This window comes from Centroberyx gerrardi, chromosome 3 (assembly GCF_048128805.1).
Source record: "Centroberyx gerrardi isolate f3 chromosome 3, fCenGer3.hap1.cur.20231027, whole genome shotgun sequence".
Classification (NCBI taxonomy): Eukaryota; Metazoa; Chordata; class Actinopteri; order Beryciformes; family Berycidae; genus Centroberyx; species Centroberyx gerrardi.
In genome coordinates this window covers 1,272,383-1,296,268 of record NC_135999.1, presented here as the reverse complement: position 1 = coordinate 1,296,268, position 23,886 = coordinate 1,272,383, and the positions used below count along the sequence as shown (strand labels likewise).

The 23,886-nt window shown below is 45.6% G+C and overlaps 2 protein-coding genes across 2 annotated transcripts in view; both read left to right on the top strand.

The window, feature by feature from the left end:
• Positions 1-32: 32 nt before the first annotated feature.
• Positions 33-3,968, top strand: soul4 (heme-binding protein soul4). The gene is made up of 5 exons (XM_071898789.2): positions 33-226; positions 1,188-1,273; positions 1,411-1,552; positions 2,462-2,645; positions 3,748-3,968. Exons 1-5 carry the CDS (start codon positions 67-69, stop codon positions 3,920-3,922), a joined length of 747 nt encoding a protein of 248 aa, XP_071754890.1. The 5' UTR covers positions 33-66; the 3' UTR covers positions 3,923-3,968.
• Positions 3,969-7,189: 3,221 nt separating this feature from the next.
• LOC139911281 (inactive tyrosine-protein kinase 7-like) overlaps positions 7,190-23,886 on the top strand; it is a 34,102-nt gene continuing 17,405 nt past the window's right edge. Inside the window, exons 1-10 of the mRNA XM_078281777.1 lie at positions 7,190-7,623; positions 13,506-13,805; positions 15,761-15,863; positions 16,567-16,751; positions 18,285-18,432; positions 19,343-19,473; positions 19,899-20,168; positions 21,319-21,455; positions 22,547-22,682; positions 23,497-23,616. Coding sequence (XP_078137903.1) covers positions 7,527-7,623; positions 13,506-13,805; positions 15,761-15,863; positions 16,567-16,751; positions 18,285-18,432; positions 19,343-19,473; positions 19,899-20,168; positions 21,319-21,455; positions 22,547-22,682; positions 23,497-23,616 — 1,627 coding nt within the window. The 5' untranslated portion in view covers positions 7,190-7,526. The remainder of the gene's footprint in view (positions 7,624-13,505; positions 13,806-15,760; positions 15,864-16,566; positions 16,752-18,284; positions 18,433-19,342; positions 19,474-19,898; positions 20,169-21,318; positions 21,456-22,546; positions 22,683-23,496; positions 23,617-23,886) is intronic.

Sequence of the window (23,886 nt, the reverse complement as noted above, 5' to 3'; positions counted from 1 at the left end):
GAGGTGAACGTCTCTCTGCTCTCCTCAGGTTCCTCGGTTCAAAGGTCGGCTCCTTCATTATCAGCGATGGCCCTCATCTCCCTGGAAGACCTCGACGGATTGGACGATGAACAGCTGGATGATGACATCACTGACAACCCCGAGCCAATGGATGAGGTGGAGAGGGAGAACCTGTTGGCCCATTGGCAGGCGGTGGCCAGCACCCACCGGGTGTCAGTTCCTCCAGGTGAGGGGGCGGGGCCAGCACCCACCAGGTGTCGGCCCCTCCGGGTGAGGGAGAAGGTGGGGGTGGGGGTGGGGGGTGACGACGACTTCGGTTCCCTATAGGACTCCACCAGGAGAGTAGACTAAAGCCTGATTTATGGTAGGGCGCTCGACACCTTTGATAAGTGTCGCTCGACAGAAAATGAAGAGCCGCGCGACATTTGTAATTTATGCTTCGGCGAAAGTTTTCAGTCATCTCCATGGTAACCAGACGCTATCCTAACGTTAAACTTCCATGATACAGAATAATCTTCTCGACCACCGAGTGGTTATTGTTTAGCCTACTGTAACATTTTCGTCTGACCAATAAAGATAGCAGGGATAGTAAACACAGCCTACCTGTCCCGTAGATTTTTCCACCGACGTTTGCAGTCCAACATACTGATATTCAGGGTATCGGCAATCTCTTTACACAACGTTAATGCCATCTGCGCGTCTTTGTATTCTTTCATTGAAGAATCATACAGGTGGTGATACTGTCTTAACTTGTTCTGCCAGTCTTTCATCGATACCCTCCATATTTGCTACGAGCTAAACTAATTAAACTAGTTAATTAAGCAAGGACAAAAAAGTTACAGACCAAAATATCAGTAAGGACGTTCAGTTCAGTGAAAACTACAATCTCCATGGCGACGTTAGTGTGACGCAATGTGACTACCCAATCACATTGCGTGACAAAATGTGACGGTGTCCGCGACATAACAAAATTCTCCAGGTGCGCGACATGTTGGGAAAGTGTCGAGAGACACTTTTTTCTGTTGAAAATACGTCATTTCTGTCGAGCGACACTTATCAAAGGTGTCGAGCGCCCTACCATAAATCAGGCTTAACTTGTCTTGGGGGATTGAGTCACAGGACGGTCTGTCTCCATTAGAGAACCCTGCCACTGTATTTAGACTCGTCCTGCTGGTGTGTGTTGGCAGAAATGACCGGGCCGATCCAGGAAATGACCCGAGCCCGCCAGCAGAGGGAGCCGGTCCCCTTCGCCCCCATCAGCCGCCATGAGAAGGTAAACAACCGCTACAAACCAACTGCTGAGGCTACAGAACACAATACACAACACTACACTGCTGTGAACGTTCATGCTAATAAAGTGTGTGTGTGTGTGTGTGTGTGTGTGTGTGTGTGTGTGTGTGTGTGTGTCAGATGGGGGAGGTGCTGTATGAGGAGAGGGTGTATCCAGCAGGGAAGTGGGCTTGTGTCACCAGAGGAGAAGATCTGTATGAGCAGAGCATCTCCATGGCCTTCATGAAGCTGATGCGCTTCATCTGCAAGGAGAACTCAGCAGGTCCTCCTGCCTCCTCTAGCTCCGCCTCCTAACCTGCCTCCTCTAGCTCCGCCTCTTAACCTGCCTCCTCTAGCTCCGCCTCTTAACCTGCCTCCTCTAGCTCCGCCTCCTAACCTGCCTCCTTTAGCTCCTCCTCCTTTAGCTCCGCCTCCTAACCCGCCTCCTTTAGCTCCTCCTCCTAATCTACCTCCTGTAGCTCCTCCTCCTTTAGCTCTTCCTCCTAATCTGCCTTCTTTAGCTCTGCCTCCTAACCCCGCCTCCTGTAGCTCCTCCTCCTTTAGCTCCTCCTAACCCCGCCTCCTGTAGCTCCTCCTCCTTTAGCTCCTCCTAATCTACCTCCTGTAGCTCCTCCTCCTTTAGCTCCTTCTCCTAATCTACCTCCTGTAGCTCCTCCTCCTTTAGCTCCTCCTCCTAATCTGCCTCCTTTAGCTCCGCCTCCTAACCCGCCTCATGTAGCTCCTCCTCCTTTAGCTCCGCCTCCTAACCCGCTTCCTTTAGCTCCGCCTCCTAACCGCCTCCTGTAGCTCCTCCTCCTTTAGCTCCTCCTCCTAACCCGCCTCCTTTAGCTCCTCCTCCTAACCTGCTTATGCTAGCTCCACCTCTTTTAGCTTCCCCTAAACTCGACTCCTCTAGCTCCTCCCCCTCTAGCTGCAGGGTGATGTAGTTGGGGCTGTTGAGAAAAATCCTCCCACACTGGAAGGATTTATTTTGTCACACATCTGATATAACAATAATAATAATGATAATAATAATAATAATAATAATAATAATAGTTACATTGACCAGCCACTAATGGAGGAACCTCCATCATATCAGAGGTGGACGGCGGTGATTTATTTGTTATTTTTTGATAAATACCAGTCTAACCAGCAGTACCTGTCACCTGACCCCCCCCCCCCACCCCAACAGGACGCTACCTGGGCATGACCGTCCCCATCGTCAGCTACATCAACATGATGGAGGACGGCAACACGTTTAAAAAGGACGTCCTGACGGCGTTCTACCTGCCCGCCGAGTTCCAGGCCGACCCCCCCCAGCCCGCCGACCCCGACATCAGCATCGTGTCCCGGGACCCGTTCAGAGTCGTCTCCCGGTGAGATCGTCGCTGTTATTTAGGGACGCACCGATCGATCGGCCCGCCGTCCAAATCGAGCCGATATTCACTCTAAATATGAGAGCGGAGAACTTTATTTCTCTCTAAAGGCCGATCAGGAGAACCGATCGATGACTCCGACCCAAACCAACCAAAATAATAAAATGATAGAAGTTAGAATAGTGCTGTACGCTAAACCTGTTTCTGGAAGAAATCGAGGACTGTCTTAAGGGAATAGTTCACTGAAAAATGAAAATGTATCTACTCCATCCAACCTAGCTCCATGTCAGCCTTCTGCCGGGGCTTTATTGTTTTCAGCTGCATAATCCAAGTGTTCTGAAGCCAAACGACTGTACAGCGAGTCTAAAAGTCCAACCTTCACCTCATTATCTCCTGGATTTGTCGCAGCCGTCACTACAGCAGCAGCGAGCCCATGCTGCCTTCACATGCCGTCGGGAACACTGTCATTTCAGGCAGAAAAAAGTACTTGAATACACATTGGCTTGATTTTAAATTTAGAAATACAAATGAGTGTGCTTTCTAATAGGGCTTAAAGATTGACAAATAATCTAATTGCGATTATTTGACAGAATATTGCAATTGCGATTCATATCATCACAAGTTTTTCTCGTCCTACATTTTTTAGAAGTTTAAAATTGTTTAAAGAAAAGTGATTTTGTTAAAAAATAGATGTCAGTGTGCAGGATTTACTGAGTTTGAGTCTGATGATTCATGGACCAAAGATTACCTGCAGCTCTAAAACACCGTGTTCAGAAATACGATTTGGACGCAACTGCAGCCTCTGCGATTTGGAAATTGCAGAAGTTCATATTGTGATTTTGATTTTTTTTTTCCCCGATTAATTGTTCAGCTCTACTTTCTAAAGAGTAAAACATGTAAAGAATGTGTTAAAGCGGCGAAATCCCGTTCTTCCACCCTTCCCAACGTGACTTGAACGCAGCAGAAGATCGGCAGCCAGCAAAGTAAACAGGAAGTGTGTGAGCGCTGAAAAAGTTTCAGATGGATTCTTAGAGCTGAAATGTGATGATGCAGCGTGAGCTAGCAGCGGACCGGTTCTGACGGGTTCTGGTTCGGTCCTCAGGTTGTTCTTCGGGACCACCACGGAGGAGACGGTGGGCCAGCAGATCGGCCTGCTGTGGGAGATCCTGGACGGCTCCGACGACCTGCAGCGCCAGAACTACATGGTCGCCGTGTACGAGAACCCCGGGGTGCCCTGCCGCCGCAACGAGATCTGGTTCCTCCGCCGGGACCCGTAGAACCTTCTCTGTTCAACCCACCGTCCATCACTCCTCCTCTCATTCTCTCTCCTCCTCCTCCTCCTCCTCACCTCCTCTTCTCACTCTTCCTCCTCCTCCTCCTCCTCACTCTCCCTCCTCCTCACCTCTCCCTCCTCCTCACCTCCTCCTCGCCTCACTCTCCCTCCTCCTCCTCACTCTCCCTCCTCCTCACCTCTTCCTCCTCCTCACCACCTCCTCGTCTCACTCTCCCTCCTCCACCTCCTCCTCCTCCTCCTCACCTCCTCTTCTCACTCTCCCTCCTCCTGCTCCTCCTCACTCTCCCTCCTCCTCACCTCTTCCTCCTCCTCACCTCCTCCTCGTCTCACTCCTCCTCTTCTTCCTCCTCACCTCCTCTTCTCACTCTCCCTCCTCCTCACCTCTTCCTCCTCCTCACCTCCTCCTCGTCTCACTCTTCCTCCTCCTCACCCCCTGCTCCTCCTCCTCCTCTCTCTCCCTCCCTCTATCTCTGGTAGATGAGATGTTCTCAGTAGTTCAGCGTCTCCTTTCTCCTCTCTGCTGTCACCCTGTAGAGCAGATTCACTCCCATATGGGACCAGTGTAGTTGTTGATTTAGTGTTGAATCACTGTTCATGGAGAGATAGTGGTGATAATAGTGGTGAGAATGAAACTTATGATTAGAATAGCCGTAGTTATTTCTAGTGAATTAGTGAAATGTAACTATTCCTCATCTTGCTGGGGACCTCCTGGAGCTCCTCAGGGCCCCTGGAGGTCCCCGGACCCCACTTTGAGAACCACTGGTCTGCAGCGGCGCCTCCCGGTGGCCGGTTCAGGGTTACGGCCTGCTAAAAGCTAATCAATAACCCGTTTATCCATGAGTTTTATGTGAAGCCCAGTTAGTGGAAACCAGATGACTGGAGCTCTGAAGCGGCTCCGCCTCCATCAGCTCACTGCCTGACTCCTCCTCCGCACCAGCTGATCCTGCGGAGCCTCCGCCACCGATCGCACATTAAAGGAAAACTCCCCAAAACTCTGTAACTCCGTCACCGACCAGCTGTCTAGCTAAACCTCCGCCCATACGCTCACCTTTGACTGAAAGCTTTTTATCCATTTCGATCCGGTAACCTGAACATAAGCTGCTCCGGAGCAGGTTAGCCGTTCAGCATGAGTTGCTATGGCGACATACTCCGGTAAAAAGTAAACCACCTTCGTGACCCTGAAAACCCTGGATTACACCTGAAGTTACCTCGCTAACCCCAAATCCTGCTCCGCAGTGCAGGCCTCGGTCAGTTCAGTTTGTTGTCAGGTGAATCCCAGCAACAGACGTGTCCGACCTCTGACCTGTCACGCGAAGACAAAACTATTTTCCACATAAAACTTTTTTCCACCTAAAATCTGTCGGGTCGCCATGCCGACACAGAGATCAGATTTAGGTCACGACCCAAACTCAGTTGAGAAGCTCTGATTGGCTGTTTATCGCCGACCAATCAGGGTGGATGAGCTGCAGTCCAAATGTAGCACAGGAAGCTAATCAATGTGTTTGACTGGTGATCACCCCCCCACACACACACACACACACACACACCCCCCACCCCGGGGCATTCGTAACCGTCCGGAGGGGTTTTGGGGACTGACGAGCCGTTTGTATGAAGACTGAAGAAACTCAGGGGAGCGCTTTTATTTTTGTAAGGACTCTTGATGCTGCAGGTGTGGGTGATGTACGGCAGCGGGACGATGCAGGAGTGAAACTGACTGAATATTTTTATAGATTTTGAAGCTGTGGTTTTTCTACAGCAGAACCTGAAGCAGCGGGTCGGTGCAGGTTCAGTCTGGACCTCCTCCTGATCCTCCAGCTGAACAAGAGGCTGCTGAACCGTCAGGCTTGGGCCCGCAGTCCTTAATATCGAATAATATCCATAATGATGAATATTGTGATATTTTCAGAATATCGCGATATTCTAAAAATATCATGATTTCCTGTGGTATAGAATCTTTTATTATTATTATTATTTTTTGTTATTAATCACTTACAAATTTGATGTAATTTAGAAGAAATAAAATACAATAAAAAATTTGAAACACCCCCGGGGAAAAATAATAACAATATCGTATATATCGCGATATTTTGCCGGGACAGCATTGCGATATTACATTTTGGATAGCGCCCAAGCCTACGGGGAATATTACTATATTTTACTATATGGGAATATTGTTATGGAATTATGGAATCGGAATATTATTATATGGGATTATAGTTATATGGGAATATTACTGTATGGGATATTATATTTGGCTGAGCAGAGTCCAGTAAGTTTGAGAGGAAACACGGAGGCCGAGCTGCTGAATGTTAAATGTGTCACATGTAGATTCATGATGTTTTTTATTTGTAAGGTCTGAAGTCAGACCAGGTCCTGAAGGGTTTCATCAGCATGCTTCATATTCTTCTCCTAGTTTTGAACTGTATTTATTAGCGAGCTGTCGTTAGCATGTGATCAACACTGAACTAAGTATTTTCAATCATGTAGCTTGTTGTCGGTCCATCGTTTACTTCCAGTTTCTGTCTTGAAAAACATGTGAAATTCATTTTTGTGCACAAACACGACAAAAAACTGCTTTGTGATTTTTGGTGCCTGTGTTAGTTTGCCTGGCTGAACTTATGAATCAAAACACTGTTGTTCATTTTCACTGAAAAACTCATTTTTTTATTATTATTATTATTCTTCCTGTTATTCAAAAATTGTATATGAAATGTGAAAATAAAAATGTCCTTTAAAACTGGTCTGAGATCTGTTTTCATCACAGCAGGACAAGCGATGGTTTCTGTTCAGATTTATTCATTCATTTCTTATTCTATTCTCCTTATTCAGTTACTCTCCTGTGGAAGAGGATTCATGTCACGTGTGGAAAACTGGAGTTCAAAAATTGAGTTTATTGAGTTTAAATCAGAATTCTGAGAATCAATCAATTTTCCACACGTGACCCTAATCCTCTTCCTTACTTTTCACATCCTAACTATCTCGTGTTTTTGTTCTATTGTTTTCCTTTATATAATTTTTTATTTATTTCATAGTCACTTTTTTTTATTTTTTTTATCTGTTTTGTGTTTAGGTGAGATTTTTGAGGTGAGTTTTTATTTAGTCCCACCTGCACAATTTGTTTGACTTCTTCTACAGTTATGTTCCTGTCTCATTACATTGTGAAAATAAACTTTAACCCCCCCCTCACACACACACACACACTGCCCCCCCCCCCTCCACCGGAAGTCGCCGTGCAGAAACAGCCGCTGTTTCTCCTGCAGTTTTGTCTCTCGGTGGAAAACTCACTTTATTCTCTTTACCGCGTTAATCCTCAGACTTTCCTCTCTGCTGCGGAGTTTTCTGTTTCTTTACGGGATGTGAAGATGATGCACAGATGATAAAGCAGAGATGAAGAAGAGATGAAGATCCAGTAAAAGAGTTTCTGTCGCTGGAAGTCCGTCTGTCGGAACAAAGCCGCCCAGAAACAGGATCGGGTCCCAGTTCACAAACCCAGTTTAGTTCAGTCTGGACCGGGCCGGTTCGGCTTTAAATGGTTTATCTGGTTTAAACTGTGATTTCTACACCCGAGGACTTCACAGCTACTTTCCATGGAGAAGCAGCGGAGTTTGTGTCCGGACAGAAAGCTCCTGAGGCGGGGAGAGAAGCTGCCGGCCGCCGCTGCGCTGCTGCTGCTGCTGAGCAGAGGTACAGCACTCTGATATTAATGTTTAATACCAAGATTACATTCAGATTACATTCAACATATATTAGACCAAACTAACATCTCATCATCTGCTGCTGCTGAGCAGGTAACACACACTGGAATTAAAATACACTACCAAGTTTGGACACACCGCATTTCTTTATTTTTTACTATTTTCCACATTTTAGAATAACAGTAAACCTCAAAACTATGAAATAACACAAATGGAATTATGCAGCGACCAAAAAGTGTTAAACAAATCAAAACTATCTTATATTTTAGATTCTTTGCCTTGATGGAAAGGCAAAGGCTTTGGAAAGAAATTCATACATAGGATCAACTTCACTATTTATATTTGACTGAGAAACTCATTTCAAGCATTTAAGCAGAAGCCTTTAGATCAGAATGACTTTAAGAGAATGAAGAACATTCAGTCAGGAGTCAGACTGCTGACTGGTGGTTAAATAATACCAAGATAACATTTATATTACATTTAAAATGTATTATACCAAACTAACATCTCATCTGCTGCTGCTGAGCAGAGGTAACAAAACATTTAATATAAAATATATTACCAAACTAATATATAGCCTAATATGAAATGTTACCACGCTAACACATATTAAAAATATATCACCAAGCTAACATGTAATGTGAAATGTATTAGTAAGATCACATCTCACATTTAAAGTAAAACCCTCCCTGAAGATTCACTGTATGTAAACATCTGATGTTAGAAAACCATCCACATGGTTTTCTCTCTGTGTTTTCATATTGGGTTTATATCCACAGTTTAATATCTCTAGTTTCATATTCACATGGTTTTGGGTTCTCAGTGGAACGCTTCAGGTTTCCTCTGTCCTGAAGAACAGAACCAGACAGAAGAGTAGAAACCAAGTGGATGTAAAGGAGACAGCAACCAGCAGACTTGAGCCACAGTGTGACGGTCTGATGCGTCTTCACGTCTCTTCTCTTCACTTCCTGGAGTTTTAACTTCGGTGAAATCCAAACTGATCAGATTCACCTCCAGCAGTGAAGTCATAAAATGTTGGATCAGCACCGCCTCCACTTCCTGTTTCCTCACAGGGATCAATACAGTTTCACCTTATCTCAGTATAGACTGTGTGTGTGTGTGTGTGTGTGTGTGTGTGTGTGTGTGTTGGGGGGTGCAGATGAAAGCAGGCAGCAGGAGGCGTTTGGCAGGGAGGTGAGGAGTCTCTTTGTCATGGAGATGAACGCTGGTCTGCTGGTCTGGGATCAGTTTCCTGGATTTTGTCTTTGTGAAATGAACTGTGGTGCAGGAAGAAGTTTTTACAGTGAAACACTGACAAACCACTGACTGCACTACTGACTGGCTGCACTACTGACTGGCTGCACTACTGACTGACTGCACTGCTGACTGACTGCACTACTGACTGCACTATTGACTGACTGCATTACTGACTGGCTGCACTATTGGCTGCACTACTGACTGCACTACTGACTGACTGCACTACTGACTGACTGCACTACTGACTGCACTACTGACTGACTGCACTACTGGCTGCACTACTGACTGACTGCACTACTGACAGACTGCACTACTGGCTGCACTACTGACTGACTGCACTACTGACTGACTGCACTACTGGCTGCACTACTGACTGGCTGCACTACTGACTGCACGACTGACTGACTGCACTACTGACTGCATGACTACTGACTGCACTACTGACACATTATGTGTCAGTCATATATCATTGCGTTGATGTGTCACATCTCCCGGCAAAAGTGACTTATAGTTTGTTCCTGTGACTTACCAGATCTTGTGTGGCTCATGTTTCTCTCCTTTTTTCCCCTATGTATCATTATCTTTCTTTCTTTCTTTCTTTCTTTCTTTCTTTCTTTCTTTCGTTCTTTCTTTCTTTCTTTCTTTCTTCTTTCTATCTAACTAGTCCCACATACTTTGCACAAATTACATGAAAATCACTACAGAGCATCATCAGATCTGCCCAAATAAAACTTTTTTTTTAATTTAATCAAAAATGGAGCCCACAGCTCATGGAGATGTCTGACTGTAGCGGGTCTGTACGCAGCCACGGTGAATTGCTGCTCACTCCATGTCCAATCTTCATGTGAAAAATACAAAATATTTCCCTGTCTTCATAGATGAAACTTCAGACTTCTATCTCAAAAACTGTGAACTTTTTTTAAAATTTGAATTCTGCCTTTATGGAAGCCGTTGTAGTCAGTGGACAACGGAGCATCTCTAAACATGAGTTTTTCACTCATGGAGCATTCAGTGTGTAAAAATAAGTGACAGACATCTCTGTGTTGTCTAGATAAAGTTCAAATTCTCTGAATTCTATCATGAAAACTGAATATTTGCCACGAGTTTGAAGCCGTTGTATGGATGGCGTTCTGCGGCTGCTGCCTCAGGCATCATGTGACGTCTCTCAACGTCTCAGAAGCTCAACACGTTCATGACTCCCTGTTGGTGTCCGAGGTAGTGAGTTCGAGTCCTGGGTGCTGCAGAGTAAACATGCTCATGTCTATCGCATTGTGGTGTAGAGACATATTCGATGATATTTCAAGGTTTTAATGATAAACTTCTTTTCTTTTTCCTCTTGAACTACGTCTGTCCGGCCTCATCCGTGACCGCTGGCAGTCCTGGTTCATGTAGTGTTTTCACATGGGTTTTGTTTACTCTTTTGGAATCGGATCTGTTTACGCTGTCGACTCCACAGGCGACCGCGGTCTGACCGCTGCGACTGACGCAAGGCGGCAAAAATGTTACCGTAATGTGCAATGTAGATGTGCACAACATTTTTGACACTTGATATCAGAGTCCTTTGCGATATGTTTATCGTGGAAATTCATATTGCAATGACAATAAAAAGACAATATATGATGCAGCCCTGCACTGTACAAGAGTGGGATTTACTTACTGTCTGGTCCTGATGAAGTCAGAGCGTCGTCTGAAGCCGCGAGCTGGATCCTGCTGACTCGTCACGCGTCGCTCCACTTCCTGTCGCTCCACTTCCTGTCGCTCCACTTCCTGTCGCTCCACTTCCTGTCGCTCCACTTCCTGTCGCTCCACTTCCTGTCGCTCCACAGTTCAGCTAGGATGAAACCTGAACCTGCCAGCTGATCCAGAGTCTGCTCACATCTCTCTGTTCTCTCTCTGTAAAGTTTGTCTGTACAAAGCGTTCAACATCACATGACGGTCCTGACAGGTGAGGCGGGCCGCGTGTTGAACACCTCACTTGTTGTTGTTGTTGTTGTAGAAACATGGCGGATGAGGAGCTGCTGAGCTGCAGAGTCTCTTGTGATTGGTCGGCTCGCTCTGCGTCAAAGCGTATGATGTCAGACTGTTGTAACCTTTTGGAATCTGACGGCTGCCGTTCACACAGAGTCACTAAGGAAGATTCCCGGGAATTTCACTCCAGCCTGGAGGGAAACCGACGGATCGGCTCCGGCTCCGTTCACTCAGGATCCTGACAGAAACCTGCGGAGGTTTTCTGGGTGAAGCTGCGGGTGTGAAAGGGGATTTATGATCCGTCTGACGGTGTAAAGTCGCCGCTCAGCAGGTTGTTCGGTTTGGTTTCGTCTCACCGAAGAAATTTCCCTCCATCTGAACTTCGTACATCCAGAATCCAGAACTTGGCCTTGAGTTTCAGTCTGTTCTTTTCACCCAAAATGCATCATGGGTCCGGTTAGTTCGGTGGCGATCATGTCTGATGTTACTCGGTGGATCCGTGGTCAGCAGAACCAGGTTCTATAGAGAACCGCAGAAGGTCGGTGGGTAGAACGGTTCTGTAGGTGCTGGATGTTTTAAAGCCCTTCAGCTGCAGAACAAGAGCGTCCTGTTGGAGTTTAACTGAAGCCAGGTGCTTTTTATTCAATCTGCTGCTTCACGCATCAAATCCTGTGGTGGTTCTCCAGTCAGTGGAAAGACCTGGAGCCCTGACACTAGTCCAGACTAGACTAGATAAGACTAGATTAGACTAGTCCAGACCAGATTAGACTAGACCAGACCAGACTGTTAAAACTCTTCTCAGTAACTTCAGCTGTTCCAGTTTATTGAATCTTGTCCCTCGCTGCGAGCCGTAGGTCTGTTTGTTTGTCAGGGGCTCCGTGCTGTCTGCGGTCCCACCACACACACACACACACACACACACACACACACACACACACACACACACACACACACACACACACACACCCCAGGCCCTGTCTGGACAGGAGACGATGGGTTGGGGGTTGGAGGGTGTGTGTGTGTGTGTGTGTGTGTGTGTGTGTGGGGGGGGGGGGGGGGGGGTTGTCTGAGCTGTAATGGGGTTTCTCATGCTGGTTTCCAGGGGCTCTGTAGTGAGACTTGAGTTGGTTATCACAGTGTTTCTCTTACTTTACTGGATCCAGGACCAGGACTGAGAACCAGCAGGTCTTCAGGCAGTGTTAAAGCTCTGTGTTCCTCTGGTAGAGTCTTGTTGTGTCTCTTCCTCATGATAAAACCCCCAGATCAGTGATTCTGTGATCTGTTGCTCCGGTAGAGCAGACTGGAGAATTGTGTTTTTTTCTCTCTCCATTCACTGCCTGTCTGGAGGAACAGTCTGAAAATCACTTCTAGCACATAAAGGAACGCTGACAAAGCAGATTCTGATGATATATAAAAAAACTAGTCCTGCTGCTGGATTGTTTTGAAGTGAATCTCTTTCTTTATGTTTATTAAGTGGAACACCGAAACCTGGTCGGAGGAAACTTATGATGGAACGAAGAAAATAATAAATTTATCAATAATTGTTAATAGGAGAAAAGAAGTGGGAGACTCGACTTCGATAAAGCAGATTCTGACAATGTATAAAAAACGAGTCTCTCACTTTTGGTAAAAGTATAATTTTCTTCGTTCAATCAGCAGTTTGTCGGAGGATGTTTTGTGCAGCAGCTCAATCTAAAATTTGTCTCCAAAGTGTCAATCAGCCGTCAGACGGAGCCCGTCTCCATGGCGACACAGAAGGATGGCAGCTACTGGTCCTGGTTCCGTTAGCTCTGGAATGTGGTTTCCATGGAGAGGAGGAGGACGAGGAAGGAGGAGGAGGAGGAGGAGGAGGAGGAGGAGGACGAGGAAGGAGGAGGAGGAGGAGGAGGAGGAGGAGGAGGAGGAGGAGGAGGAGGAGGAGGAGGAGGAGGAGGAGGAGGAGGAGGAGGAGGAGGAGGAGGAGGAGGACCAGGGTTTTGTCCCGCTGGCTGAATTAAATCAGAATCAGAATGTGGATTTTATGAAGCTCAGGATTATCAAAAAACTTTTTTGAACGTCTGAACACTTTTCTGCCACAACTTCCTGTTTGAAACAGAAATACGTCAAACTGTGGAAACGAGATGCTGCTGAAATGTTTCCTTGACTTTAGGTTGGAAGGTTTTATCTCCTGAACGAGGGAATCAGGGGAGAGACTGAAGATCTGTCTGTCTGTCTGTCTGTCTGTCTGTCTGTCTGTCTGTCTGTCTGTCTGTCTGTCTGTCTGTCTCTCTGTCTGTCTGTCTGTCTGTCTGTCTGTCTGTCTGTCTGTCTCTCTGTCTGTCTGTCTGTCTGTCTGTCTGTCTGTCTGTCTGTCTGTCTGTCTGTCTGTCTCTCTGTCTGTCTGTCTGTCTGTCTGTCTGTCTCTCTGTCTGTCTGTCTGTCTGTCTGTCTGTCTGTCTCTCTGTCTGTCTGTCTCTCTCTCTGTCTGTCTGTCTGCGAGGAATGATGTCTCATTTCTCCATTACGCCATTTTCTCTCTCTTTTTAAATTTTCAACTTGCTTTATTAATTTATTTATTATAGAGAAGAAAATAGATACAGAAGGAGGTGGTGATAATAACTTTGTCTCTCTCTCTCTCTCTCTCTCTCTCTCTCTCTCTCCCCTCAGTTGTTTCTGTCCACTCTTCCGCCTCCTTCCACTTCACCAAGGAGCCCAAGTCCCAGGATGCTTTGCACGGGCGGAGCGCCATGCTGCGCTGCGAGGTCAGCCAATCGGAGGGCGTGTCGCTCCGCTGGCTGCAGGACGGCCGGCCGCTCGGCGAGTCGGAGCGCCGCTTCCAGGAGGCGGGAAGTCTGAAGTTCCTGGCGGTCGACCGGCGGCTCGACGCCGGAAGCTTCCAGTGCGTGGCGTCGCTCGGCGGGGCGGGGGAGGAGCTGCGGTCCAACAACGCCTCCTTCAACATCAAGTGTCAGTCGCTCTCCTCATCTCACTCATGTTTACTGTCAGTAGTGTCAGTGATAAAGCAACACTCCTCTTAGCTTCAACGTGGAGTTATTTATTATAAAAGCAGAATATAATCTCCTCACCCAGACCAGATCAGCTGGACCAGTTTGTTTCTTCCCATTCATTTGAATGGAAACTGACATTGAACACGATGAACAGATTCAGCATCAGATCTGCTGCTGTGAGTCCAGCTGACTGTTGGTCCGACGCTTCACAACAGAATCTCACCAAACAGAGAACACAGAGGAGGGATACCATTTAGGAGAGATAGTTCCTGTTGGGGAGACCGGATCTACTTTTACTTTTAAATAATAACTTTAGTGTAAACCAAGGACCCAGGATGCTGTGTTGTCTTAGAGCAGGATCTGTTGTTGAATCTGTTCTCCAACGTGTTCAATGTCAGTTTTCAGCAGATTTTCGTGGCTCATTCAAACTCTACAAACTGGTCCAGCTGCATCTGGTCTTGGTGAGTCGACTTGCTTTAACACAGTAAACGCTCCTCGTTTACATTCACACTAATAAACCAATGACAGTCAATAAGTCAATTCTCTAATACTTCCAGTTCTCATGTGAACACACAGGTGCATGTTTACCCTCAGTCTGATTTCTTTTGGTTTTTTACATCTGAGCCTGAGAGGAAACAGAACAACATCCAGGAAGCAGAAATGTCTGATATTTAGCAGTAAACAGTTTATCAGACAGAGCGTTTGTTTAAAGGTCCATAACAAACTTAAAGCTCCACATCATGTAAAGCAGGACTCCCTCTCCTCTGTGATGATAAAGGAGTTGGATGTGTATCTAAACATGGTGAAAGTATCAAAACTAAATCCACACAATCCATATTAGAAAAGCGAGCCTCTAAACGAGCCGTTTGGACTTCCGTAACTTTGTGGCGTCACAAAGGTTCGCTCATTATCATTTCTGTAAGAAATAATAGACTAACAAAGTGTTTTTTTCAAAGCGGTCGAGCGGTCGTCATCGTTTATTACCGGAGAGTTTTCCCTACCTGTAGCCGCCGGGCCGCGGCGTCTCACGTTTCACTCTCGAAACGGTTAGCCGATCGGAACGGAGCGTCGTTAATATTAATGAGCCTTAAAGACACGGAGACAGAAACGGCCTGTTCTTGGTAAGGCTCAGAGAGATGCTGGAAAATGAACGTGGAGAAATGGATTGAGAGTGTTTTTGGTTCATGACACCACACACACAGCTTTGAAGGGACAGAAAGACACAAAATAAAACTCTGGACAGGAGGATATGGAGCTTGAAAAGGGGGCTCCACAGAAACTTTTGTCTTGGGCCTCCAGCAGTTTAGAGCCGGCCCTGCCTGCTGGGGATCAAAACGTTGTGACTGAAACTAAATGAAAGCGTTGGGAGCGTTCAGCGAGTCACGATCCATTTCTCTACAGATGAGCCTCCTGTGCTGAACAGTTTGGCTCCGCAGCAGACGGACAGGATGTGTGTCAGAACTGTTAGAAACTTAATGACAGAGAAACCTGAGCAGATGAAAATCAGCTTCATGTTCAAAAAACAAAAACAAGCGGCAGAAAGTTTGACATCACTTCCTTAAGGAGAGAAATCCAACTGACTGGATCATGTGAGCCGGTTTTCCCTGTTATCACATTACTGCAGCGCATGGAAACGAGACAATACAATTATTGCCATAACCTGATTTTTCCAGTTTATTATTGTTAGAGTTATTGGTGTGAATGGAAACACGCTCAGTGATGCAGGCAGCTGCTCGACCAATCAGGAACGAGATGCATCGTCCCTCCAAGTGTCATCAGAGTCAGAGCGCTGGCAGCAGGAAAATTATACCAGTTACCACATTATATTTCCCTGATTCTGTTTGTCCTGTCTTCCTGCTCCTGACCTGTGACCCCTGACCCCTGACCTCTGACCTGTGACCTCTGACCCTGCAGGGCTGGAGAGCGGGGGCGTGTCCCTGCAGGAGCCTCAGTCTGAGCAGCAGATCAACACTTCCTCCTCCGTCACCCTGAGGTGTCACATCGACGGACACCCCAGGTCAGACACACACACACACACACACACACACAAACACACACACAGCAGACAGTACTGATCTGTCAGTCGAGTATTGAAATGAGTGAAAAATAATAAAGTAAATACTTAGTTATATGCATTATATACACACGAGACAGAATATGAAGAAAACTAATGTGAATTTCCAGCAGAATTTGTAAGATAATCTGTCACTTATCTAAAAACAGAGTTTACAAAGTGTTTTACAGGAAGACAGAAAAACAAGAATAGTACAATAAATAATGAGATAACAATAAAAAGAAGCAAGAGAAAAGAAGAATAAATAAAAGACATCAGTGAAATCAGACATAAATAAAAGTGGGCGGGATCAAGTGTGTGAAAGTGTGATTTTAAAAATGAAATGTGCTGTCTGTCTCTCTCTCTCTTTCTGTCTGTCTCTCTATCACTCTCTCTGTCTCTCTCTCTCTCTGTCTCGCTCTGTCTCTCTCTCTCTCTGTCTGTCTGTCTCTCTCTCTCTCTCTCTCTCTCTGTCTGTCTGTCTGTCTGTCTCTCTCTCTCTCTCTCTCTCTGTCTCTCTATCACTCTCTCTCTGTCTCTCTCTCTCTGTCTGTCTGTCTGTCTGTCTGTCTCTCTCTCTCTCTCTCTCTGTCTCTCTGTCTGTCTGTCTGTCTCTCTCTCTCTCTCTCTCTCTGTCTCTCTGTCTCTCCACCTGTCTGTCTGTCAGACCTGTGTGTGTGTGGTTTCGTGACGGCGTCCCCCTGCAGGAGGAAGCTCACCAGATGAACAGCCGGGATCGGACGCTGACGCTGCGCAGCGTTGCCCCCGGCGACAGCGGCCTGTACAGCTGCTGCGGCAGCAACGCCGCCGGCCAAACCTGCAGCAACCGCAACTTCAGCCTCAATGTCATCGGTGAGTTTAACAACACCAGCAGGTTAGAAATCAACTTCTTATCATCTAATAACCAGAGGTGGACTTGGACTCGAGTCACAGTTTAACTGCTTGAGACTCGACTTGCTGCATGAAGAGAAGACTTGAGACTTGACTTGACTTGGGTTCTGGTGACTTGGGACTTGACTCTGACTTGTACTTTGATGACTTGAAAAGGTTTCTAAAGTCTTGACTTGAGATCTTGTGTTTGTGTAAATGACTTAGATTGAAAGTGATGAGATTTGTTCCAGCGGACGACTGAATTTAAATTCTGTTTTCTGAATTTGTATGGAATGATTGAATTTATTGAAGTTGAAACTGATTCTAGAAATCAAACTCATGATGCTCTTACCAAGTTTTTATCCTATTAAAACCATATTGCATTGAAAAGTCCTAGATATTTAGTTTTATTTAAGATATTAAATTGATACTGGACTCTTGATTTGTTCTGACTTGACTTGCTGTTCTACATTTAGACTTGAGACTTGACATTAATGACTTGGGCTTGACTTGGTAATCTACATTTAGACTTGGGACTTGACTTGAGACTTGAGTCTCAAGACTTGAGACTGACTTGGGACTCGAGCGAAGTGGACTTGGTCACACATCTGACCAACATCAGAAAACTCCATTCAGTTTAATATCCTGTTGTTAATGTTCCAGTTCAGTCTGAATCTGCTCCACAGTTTATTACAGATCAGATTCACTCCAGACTCCCAAATCGTCCTTGATTATCGTCTATTGATTAAAAATAAACTACAAATATAAGACAGTTTGCACATTAGAGAAGGCATTGGACTATAAGACTGGTTGCTATGGTAACTCTATTGTAACCAGGGAGCTAGTTGGAACGATCTCTCTCTTTTATTCTTCTGTTCGTTCACAATTTTGGAGAAAATGCCGTCACTACACATCACCATGGTAACCTCAGTCCCCTGTAGGGATGAGACGATGTGTTTCTCTCCTGATACGATTCGTTACGTGATCTGAGGTTCAGGATCAATACAACCAGGATACCATGTGATCAATAAAAGTTCAGAGACAACAAAGTCTGACTGTGCAGAATTCTGTTTATTTCTGAGACTCAAATCTTTCTAGCGATGCCATTGGCTGCTAGAATGTAAACAACAATTTAAAAATGTCATTACAAAGTGACAATAATATAATTTGGATGGAGAGCTTGTGAAACTGTGATGGTCAAGAGTCTCATTAGTGATTACTACAGCAGAATAACATGGAGCTGATATCACCATTCATGTTCCTGACAGCAGAATAACATGGAGCTGATATCACCATTCATGTTCCTGACAGCAGAATAACATGGAGCTGATATCACCATTCATGTTCCTGACAGCAGAATAACATGGAGCTGATATCACCATTCATGTTCCTGACACAACAGACAGACTGACATGTTTTGTATTGAGAGATATTGAGTTTGGATTTATCGTCCAGGGTTACTGTCTGTCCGGTCTGTTCTGGTCTCAGTCTGGTCCTGGTCTTGTCTCTGTCCAGATGACAGCTGGCCCCGCCCCCTGCTGGTCCCGGACAGCGTGGTGGTTTTGAGGAACCAGCCGGCTCTGCTGCACTGCAGCTTCACAGCCTCGCCCCCCCCCACCCTGAGGTGGTACCATGAGCAGGAGCCGCTCAGCAACAAGTCCAGGTACTGACTGTCTGTTAACCTGACTGTCTGTCTGTCTGTTAACCTGTCTGTCTGTCTGTCTGTCTGTCTGTTAACCTGTCTGTCTGTCTGTCTGTCTGTCTGTCTGTTAACCTGTTTGTCTGTCTGTCTGTCTGTCTCTCTGTCTGTGTGTGTTTGACATCATCAAAACAGGGATAAATGGGCAGATATTAGAATAATAGTTAAAGAGGTTTTTCCTGCTTCATATCACAACCAGACTGTAATATATCTGATCAGGTTGCTGATCAATACCAGTGACTCATCGATTACTCGGCCAGCTGCTGAGATTTCAGGCTTTAAAGGACAATTCCAGCGTGGTTTCCCATCTCTTTAATGTTAATCTGTCAGTTTCTACCTGCTGCTCCACAGTTAAAGATATTTTTAAATCAGAGTTTCCAAACCTCTCAGCTCATTCACTCCCATTCAGTTCAAACAGCAGAGAAACAGCTGGAGACTCTGATCCAGTCAAGTGAATCATCACTGTGATGAGAAGCAACAATCTGCACCAGAACGCTGAAATCAGACGGGAAACTTTTACATTTTGAAACAAGTCCTGTTCACCGGTTCATATTGGGGGGGTCCGTTAGGCCCCGCCTCCTGTCAATCAACCAGCCAAGCCAACAGAACATGAGAGAGAAACTACAGCTAGATTTAAACTGCTGCTCTTCTTCACTGGGAGGAACTCTAGTATCAAAACAACTGAGATGAAGGAAAAATATCAAATCTCTGCTAATGTGATAAAAGCTGGAAAACCATCTGCAGTGATGGAAAACAGGAAGGAAATGCAGGAAATGAAGAACTCCAATCACACTGGAACTGTCCTTTAAACCCCCCCACCCCCCCCCACCCCCTTTGACCTTTGACCTGTGTGTGTATTTCCCATCATGCTCAGGGTGCTGCTGCTGTCCAACGGCTCGCTGCTCATCACTCAGGTCAAACCCAGAAACACCGGCCGCTACCGCTGTGAGGCGACCGGGGTCAGAGGCCCGCCGGCCGCTGTGGAGGCTACTGTCAGCCTGGCAGGTACACACACACACACACACACACACACCTACACACACACACACATACACACACAATAAGACAGTAGGGTTAGATTAACATAAGGGACCGATATTGTCCTTTTATTAAAAATTGGCCGCTCAACATTGTCCACCTCCAATATGATTCACTTTATTTGATTACAGTATAATTGAGTATGAATGGATGATGATGATGATGGTTATTATTATTATTATTATTATTATTATTAGTAGCAGTAGTATCATTATTATTCTCCAGGTTTCAGTGGAGAGTTTGAATACTGGGAATATCTGCATGAAAATGGAAAAATAAAACATATTGAATATCAGCACAAAGTATCGTCTATCAGCAGAACCCAGACTGTCTGAACCCTGGTGTGACCCCTCTGACCTCTGCCCCCCCTCCCTGTCCCGTCGTCCAATCAGAGCTGGAGGATTTCGGTCCCGGCTTCCCGCGGGTGTTTGAGGACGGCACGCCGCAGCGCATCGACTGCAGCCCCCCCCGGGCGTTCCCCGCCCCCCAGGTGTGGTGGGAGTCGGGCGGGCGGCGGCTGGGGGCGGAGCCCGGCCGGGTCTTCCAGGACGGGCTGAGCCTGGTGTTCGCCCCGGTGCTGCGGCAGGACGCCGGCTCCTACAGCTGCGTGGTGCAGAACCAGGCCGGCACCCGGCGGCAGGAGGTGGCTGTGAGCGTGGCCAGTGAGTCTCAACCTTCACACAACATCACATACACACCTTTATATACACAACATCACATACACACCTTTATATACACAACATCACATACACACCTTTATATACACAACATCACATACACACCTTTATATACACAACATCACATACACACCTTTATATACACAACATCACATACACACAGCTGGAAGGTCTTTATATACACAACATCACATACACACCTTTATATACACAACATCACATACACACCTTTATATACACAACATCACATACACACCTTTATATATACAACATCACATACACACCTTTATATACACAACATCACATACACACCTTTACACAACATCACATACACACTTTTATATACACAACATCACATACACACCTTTATATACACAACATCACATACACACCTTAACATACACAACATCACATACACACCTTTATATACACAACATCACATACACACCTTTATATATACAACATCACATACACACCTTTATATACACAACATCACATACACACCTTTATATATACAACATCACATACACACAGCTGGAAGATTCTATATATACACAACATCACATACACACCTTTATATACACAACATCACATACACACCTTTATATACACAACATCACATACACACCTTTATATACACAACATCACATACACACAGCTGGAAGGTCTCCTCCATTTTCTTCAGTTATTTTGTTCTGTCCTTTAAGTCTGCATCTGTTTGCTTGTTGATACATTGTTGTTGTTGTTTATTTTTGTTTTTTTATCTCATTGTTCTTACTGTTTTCTCAATATTGCTGAGTCACTTGATCTTTCTGCTTGCGGTTTAATGTTTTAATAGTAATTTTGCCTCTTGCTGGGAAGCATCTTTGCAAAGCGCTACACAAATAAAATGTATTATTACTATATAAAATCAAATAAAATAAAAAAAAAAGATGCTACAGATTCGATCCAAAGTCCAGGAGCCAGTCTATAATCTATAATCTAGATTTTGGAGCAGCCAATAGAAAGCTAGCGATCCAGCTCGGTGTTAGTCTGTCCATGCGAGTGTTAAAGCTTCTCTTTCCTAAAACTGGTGGACAAGCAGAGTGATGCTAACGGCTAATGCTAAGTGGCTAACGCTAACTCCTCCTGCTAGCTCCTCCCGAGTGGCTGACGCCGCCGGAGGACAGCGAGCTGGACGAGGGCCGGCCCGGCTTCCTGCACTGCCTCGCCCGAGCCACGCCCCCCGCCGAGGTCACGTGGTACCGCAACTTCCTGCCCATCACCAACGAGGTCAGTGGGCGTCGTCTGTCCAGGTCAAAGGTCAAAGCAGACAGCAGGTTCTGATGTGTTTTTCAGTGGGACACAAAGCTGCATGAGCTCAGTTTTTGCTCCAGTAGAAAAATACATAATCATGTTGTTGAATGAACTGTCATAGCTGTAGTTTTCCCATAATGCCGAGGGGGATTTTCTAGCAGGGTGTTGCGTTCTTGTCTGTTTTAAAATCAGCGCTCAACTCAGAAAGGTTCAAAGGTCAAAGAATAAATCTCACTAATGTCTTTATTTATACTTAAAACACGGCGATAGCGATAGACGAGGCGCTGATGAAGGCTTCGGCGATATCTAAAATTTAATATCCATTTGGTCCATTTTGTTTTTGGGGTGGTATTTTATTTTATTTCTTCCAAATGACATCAACTTTCTGGGGAATAATTATTATTATTAACAGCCTAGAAATTTGATCTTGCTATTCAAACATTGAAGGAAACAACGGTGAAATTTGCTCATTCCTGCTATTTACAGAAAAACGGCATTATTGTGGAAAAGGGAACACACTTGAATTAAAAAGACAAATTTTCACTTTTTTTACTATCCTACCACTAGTAGATTATAGGTTTTTAGAAGAAGTTTAAAAGCTTGTACAATTGTGATCTAAACAACACATGGTGCCATGGCCAGGAGGGGTGGGTGGTATTCGATATCGTGGGAATATCGCAATATTTATGAAATATCAGCCTACTCAGCTGTGATTGGCCGCTCGGTGGCTCCTCCTCCTGTATGGGTCGCTGTGGGACGATAGTGAAGACAACATGGATGAAGAGAGACGAGCTGAGAAGGTTCAGATCTGGACCACAGATCATCTCCCAGTTATAAAGACACCAGATGAGCTGAAATAGCCACAACATGAGTTTCACTGTGACTTCTTCTGTGGTGTCTGCTGTGTGAAAAAGCTCCACACTGCCATCTAGTGTCTCTGCTCTACAAGCAGAACTACCAGCAGAACTACAGATGCTCGCACCGCTGTAGAAACCTGTGTCTTAGTAACGGCGGTACTTGGAGGCAGAAGTATAACTTTAGTCTGAATCGTCCCTTGGTTCCTGCAGGACGCTCGTTTCCGTCTGTTTCCTAACGGGACTCTGAGGATCAACAGTGTGGAGGTTTACGACTCCATCGTCTACATCTGCCAGACCCAGAACCCCGGAGGCCGTCTGGAGGGCCGGGCGCGCGTCCAGGTGCTGGGTGAGGAGCTTCACCCGTTTACTGTCCTGCATGAACACACGGGTCACATCACGTTTAGTGCTTTTCCCAACGACCGAGCTTTAACCTGTTGTCATGTGAAAACCTCACAACTCCTAAAGTCCAAATGTAACCACAGAGGACGTTAGCTTTTGGTTGAAATATTTATTTTGGAGAGGAGAATGTGGAAACCAGAGACCAGGAAGTGGTATCTGACCTCTTGTTTACAAGAAAAAACTGGATTCCCAAATGCGACACATTAAAATGAAACTTTAAAATGTTTTAACTTCACTTGAAGGATCACACGTTCCTCTATGGGCTGAGAAAACTCTACAAACTCTTCGGATTTATGAAACTCACTGGATAAACTCTAAACTGCGTGGTTCAGAGTTTGTCTTAGTTCTGGAAAGTTGACAATCCTGGAGTTACGAGGTTTTCAAACGACAGCATTGTTTTGTTAAAAGCTTAGCTGCAGTCATGAAGCTCCAACAGCTTTCATCTGTTTGGTAAAAGCAGCTGCTGTGATTGGTCAGATGAACAGGTTTGCAGAGCACAGACTGGACACGAGGCGCTGTAATCACCAAACATGTTGAAGTGCATGTGGAAACATTGCTTAGTATCTTAGTATTGTTAATTCTCACATTTGTTCACAAAGTAATTTGCACATTCGTAAATCTTTTCTGTGAGTTTGTCAGTCTGCTGTGTGGAGTCTGATTCACCTGCGTACGCCTCATTTCTGCTCTCCTGGTCGTGTGTGTGTGTGTGTGTGCGTGTGTGTGTGTGTGTGTGTGTGTGTGTGTGTGTGTGTGTGTTCCAGAGAGGCTGAAGTTCACCCCGCCCCCCCAGCCCTCCCAGTGTCTGGAGCTGGATACAGAGGCTGTGGTCCAGTGTTCTGCTAAAGGAAGACAGAAACCCTCCATCCTCTGGACCAGAGCAGGTGCTGAGGAGACCTGCAGCCCAGAGTCTCTGAGCTGGTTCACAGCAGCTAGTCTGAACCTGGACCAGTTCAGTTCAGTTCAGTTCAGTTCAGTTCAGTTCAGTTCAGTTCAGTTCAGTTTGTTTGGTCACATGACAACAAAACTACAGCAAACCAGCTGTAGCTTAGTTTCCAGAATGAAACTCCTGGTCTGTTTTTCACCTCTCTCAACCTCAAGCCAAGATTTAAACTCTTTTTTTTTTTTTTTTTACCAATGTGACATTGATATTT

Excerpts from the sequence above, each read along its gene's own strand:
- soul4 (XM_071898789.2), top strand. The coding sequence starts at position 67 with ATGGCCCTCATCTCCCTGGAAGACCTCGACGGATTGGACGATGAACAG. Across the intron at positions 1,274-1,410 it reads CCATCAGCCGCCATGAGAAG|ATGGGGGAGGTGCTGTATGA; the intron begins GTAAACAACCGC and ends TGTGTGTGTCAG. Across the intron at positions 2,646-3,747 it reads CCGTTCAGAGTCGTCTCCCG|GTTGTTCTTCGGGACCACCA; the intron begins GTGAGATCGTCG and ends TTCGGTCCTCAG.